The sequence below is a fragment of the Myxocyprinus asiaticus genome, chromosome 34 (assembly GCF_019703515.2).
Source record: "Myxocyprinus asiaticus isolate MX2 ecotype Aquarium Trade chromosome 34, UBuf_Myxa_2, whole genome shotgun sequence".
NCBI classification, from domain to species: Eukaryota; Metazoa; Chordata; class Actinopteri; order Cypriniformes; family Catostomidae; genus Myxocyprinus; species Myxocyprinus asiaticus.
In genome coordinates this window covers 16200472-16204849 of record NC_059377.1, presented here as the reverse complement: position 1 = coordinate 16204849, position 4378 = coordinate 16200472, and the positions used below count along the sequence as shown (strand labels likewise).

At 42.2% G+C, this 4378-nt stretch overlaps 1 protein-coding gene across 1 annotated transcript; it reads left to right on the top strand.

The window, feature by feature from the left end:
* The first annotated feature begins 263 nt into the window (after positions 1–263).
* LOC127425187 (ADP-ribosylation factor-like protein 4A) lies at positions 264–2909 on the top strand. Its single transcript, XM_051670900.1, has 2 exons — positions 264–417; positions 1085–2909. Exon 2 carries the CDS (start codon positions 1220–1222, stop codon positions 1823–1825), a length of 606 nt encoding a protein of 201 aa, XP_051526860.1. The 5' UTR covers positions 264–417; positions 1085–1219; the 3' UTR covers positions 1826–2909.
* Positions 2910–4378: the final 1469 nt, after the last annotated feature.

The following is a 4378-nucleotide window of genomic DNA, read 5'->3' as shown; positions in this document are numbered from 1 at the left end:
TGTTTTTACTCTGGTCTGTCCACTGCATAGTCAATAGAAATTTTCGTAGTTTACATGCAACACTTTTGTACGTTCTTTCCCAAAAATAAATCTCACCTGTAAGCGCCTTGAGCGACGTGAACAGGTGGCGAGGGGGTGTGTCCAAAAAGACGACGGGCTTGACTTTTCACCAATCAGACTCCAAGAAAAATAATACGCGCCCATGGAAACAGACCAATCAGCGCGATTCTCTGCACTGTGGGAGGAGCTAACGGTGTTAGAATGAACTGGGAGCAAGCTCGCTGTGCACTCAGTGAAATAGACGTGGTTATAGGGAGTGGATACACTTGTCGGCTCAGCTGTTCTGAATGGAAACAAGATTTTGGAAATAGTCCTAAATATTGCTGGACCCGTAACTCAAGATTCGCGCTAAATAAGGTGAGTGCCGAACTGGGTTTTGTTTCCATATGCTAATGTTGTTTACAAAGGTTACATGATAAACATATTACTTAGTGTAATATTGTGCAGTCTGAATAACTTATTATTTTGGCAATAAAGCTAAAGCCTTCTGTTCCATTATCATAATGGGTCTCATTTTGAGTTATCACTTGTTGGGTACAGAAGGTGATCAGAATCACAATTCATGTATTTTTATTTATAGAGATGTGCCCCTCCTCAAGCGCTTTTACAGATGGCCTTAGAGATATGCGACAGAGTCGTGTTTTCCAGGTTTAGATACCAAACTAGGCCAAACTAGCTTTCATCTCCATTAACAATTAGTGCAACTGCAATTCAACTATAAAATGGCATGAAAAGAAGGTCGAGGTTTTTTTTTAACACATGCGTTATACAGTTTCTGAATAGGAATGAAATACTGGTGCCCCTGTGGCGCTACATGTGCAAATGGGCTTCCTGCTGTTTCATTCACCATCACTGGCACTGAATGACACCCAGCTAGGTTAAATCTGTGTGCCTTTCAGAATGGCAAAGAGAGAACCATGCTTACTTAAAATGAACAGGCAAGTAAATGGGATCAGTAAAACTGTGTGTCATGGTGCTCTACTGCTGGCCTCCTTGCATCATCTCCTTTTTCATTTGGTTTCAGGTTATAGCAGCAGCTACTCAAGGGAACAAGAGAAGCCTTGTGAATATTTGGTGAAGCATCAGCAGTAGCAGCGACGACACCTGGTCTCCTGAGTCTCGGGCTTGGCTTTCATCCTTTTCAGAGTGGCAGAACAAGATGGGGAATGGATTATCAGAGCCCCATGCCGCCTTCCCCTGCCTGCCGTCCTTTCAGGCCCTTCACATTGTTATTCTTGGGTTGGATTGTGCTGGTAAGACCACCGTATTGTACCGGCTGCGCTTCAATGAGTTTGTGAACACTGTTCCTACCAAGGGCTTTAACGCGGAGAAGATCAAGTTGACGCTGGGTGGGAAAGGCCGGACTGCGTCCTTTCATTTCTGGGATGTCGGTGGTCAAGAAAAGCTCCGGCCACTCTGGCGGTCCTATACGCGGTGTGCGGATGGACTTGTGTTTGTGGTGGACTCGGTGGATACAGAGCGCATGGAGGAGGCCAAGACGGAGCTGCATAAGATCACACGGCTACAGGAGAACCAGGGGGTTCCCGTGTTGGTGGTGGCCAACAAGCAGGACCTGCGCAATGCGTTGCCTCTGTGTGAGGTGGAGCAGATGCTGGCTCTGAATGAGCTTGGGTCCCACACGCCCTGGCACCTCCAACCGGCCTGTGCCATCATTGGAGAAGGTCTTCAAGAGGGTCTGGAGAGGCTTCACTCCATGATTGTCAAGCGGAGAAAGACGATGAGGCAGCAGAAGAGGAAAAGATGACTGTTTGTCGATGGGAATAATAACCGAGACGTGATGGTAGAGAGGTGCACTTTTGCCTCTGTGATGGCTCTGCTGTGGGCCTTTGTGGCTATGCGCTCTTGGAATTATTATTTGGATGGGCTGAGTTTTATCAGTCAGATGGTGACAATATTGATTTACCACTTTGGTTGCTGGATTGTAGCAGTGGTGGGACAGCGCAGATGACCACATGGAACTTTTACATAAACAGTGTTACACAATGTCATTAGGTCTGTGGTACAATGAGTTCCCATGAAGGACAACCCTGGACTTACAAAATGAACTTGTAAATGACAAAGAAGTGTTCGTCTTTGTCCATACATCTGAAGTGTTTCACATATCATTGCTTTTTAAACAACTGTAGTCATGAAATTGAAGTATTGATTACCAAAGCTGCCATGGACTTAAATGTTCTTAAAAAAAATCCAGTGTATACATTCAGGTGATGTGTCTCTCCCCTTTGGTTTTATCCCAGTTGGCCACCAGTCATTTTCTCCAAGTGTTTGTTGTCTCGGTGGTCATCGGAACAAGAATAAGCTTTATGGATCACTTGTTTGGGAATGCACAAATGTTTGAAATCAGATTTCACTGAAAGGGTATTTCATCCACCAATCGGACTGTAGATCAGTTGGTGGGTGCCAATAAATATGGTAATTGTACGATTGGTGAAAGGTTTAAAGTTAAGGGTGTACTATCCTTGTTCAAGTAGTCCTGTTGACTGCATTATGTTGGTGCAATTGGGCTTACTGGTGTTCCTTGAATACGGGTGTAATTTCTAGCTGCACCCAGATTGTGTACTTCCCTGAACAACAGATATGTTTAAATGCACTTTAGCAATTCCCTTTTCTAATCTATGAACTTGCCGCATCCATTGTTTTTTTTGTAAAGAATTTCTCATACCACAGAAAAGAAGTAATGTATTGCTTCAAATGAAGCGTTTTTTTAAATGGTCCATTGTTCCATATTCAAATGTGTCAAGCTTTCTCTCAGTGCTCGTGTGTTGGGGGGTGTTCATATTTATTTGTCAGAATTTGTACACTTTGAATAAATCCACAACAACACTAAACACATGTTTTGAGTCCTCATTACTACCTGTTGCATGATGAATTAATCATCATTGCTAATTATATCATTTCAAGAAAAAAAGTACTATAACTCTTTATACTGACACCATATAATTGCATGTTTATTCCGATAATGGTGTGACACACTGTTCAGATGATTCACTGGAAGTTGTTACTGTACAGAGCCATTGGCATATTTGGACATGCAAAACAGGTGACATGAAATGAACTGTTTTCATTCCGTTCTAGGCATGTGGCCGGGCAGGCTTTTCCCAGTCTGTTGTTATACAGCTGTATTAATTTAGAGGTATTGCATGAGCGCAAATATAGTGCCTACATAATAAATGCTTAAATGTACTAAAATGTTATGTAACTGCATTGTGCAGCAGTTAAACAAGGAAGACAACACACTTTTACGTTACTTTCATTTATAAAGACCCCATGAAATGGCTTGACAAGCACACTTTTCCTGTGTAGATGTATTTCCTTTTGAAACAGAAAGTTGTGGTGGGGCATATCGAAGGGCTCGTCCCTATTTTAAAATTGCCGATAGCCTTTAGTTTAAGTTTTACCAATGAACATGATGTGACACTGCTCCTGCTAATCAGAGGTTGGTGTTTTAAGGGGGCGGGACATTCTCATTCTAGGGAGCACTTTATTGGACAAAATGAGTGCTAGATTTCCTTGAAAGACAGTAATTTTTCAATTAAATTTTAAACATTTAGGAGTAGCTACAGTAGCACATAGATGCCCTCAATGCTAACAGATATGGGCCACAAAACTCAGTACTACAATTTTATTTTCATGAGGTATTTAAGTCCTTTATATTGAAAACAAAACAAAAATATAACAAATGGTTAATAATTCTTGCATAACCAGTGAGACTGACTTGGGCAGTTCAAGCTTAATCAAGCATTAATCAATTGAGACTGCATAAACACAATGTGCTCTTTACAGTGTACAGGTAAAAAGCATGAACAAATTGAGATGTGTAACTGCTCAAAGTTTTTCATCACAGCTGGATTTGCCTGGAGCTCCCACAGAGTTGCGTGTTGTGTTTGGATGCGACCTGGCACAGCCGGTACTTGGACAAGAACACTCGGAACAATGAGGCCTCAATGCGGGGAGAGGGGACTTTGGACCAGCTGACCAGTTCAAACAGGAACCCTTCACTGGACTTGTTTGCTGTGTTCTGGTGGCAGCTGGATGGCACAGACTAAAAGAAACTAAGAATAGGTCTTGTAACACTGCATCTATAGGCTTAAAAACTATCCAGGCTTCTAAGATAATAGAGGGGGAATTACCTCAATTGGTCCTCAAATCATGAAAAATGCAAATGACTATTTCAACAGCAGCCAGTGCACCAAGCACCATGGAAAACATTCTTTTTTGGTCCTTGTACAAGGAGATGTTACAAGTACCTCGCAGAGAATTCACAATAAAGCATCTTAAAGGAATATCCCAGGTTCAA

Excerpts from the sequence above, each read along its gene's own strand:
- LOC127425187 (XM_051670900.1), top strand. The coding sequence starts at position 1,220 with ATGGGGAATGGATTATCAGAGCCCCATGCCGCCTTCCCCTGCCTGCCG.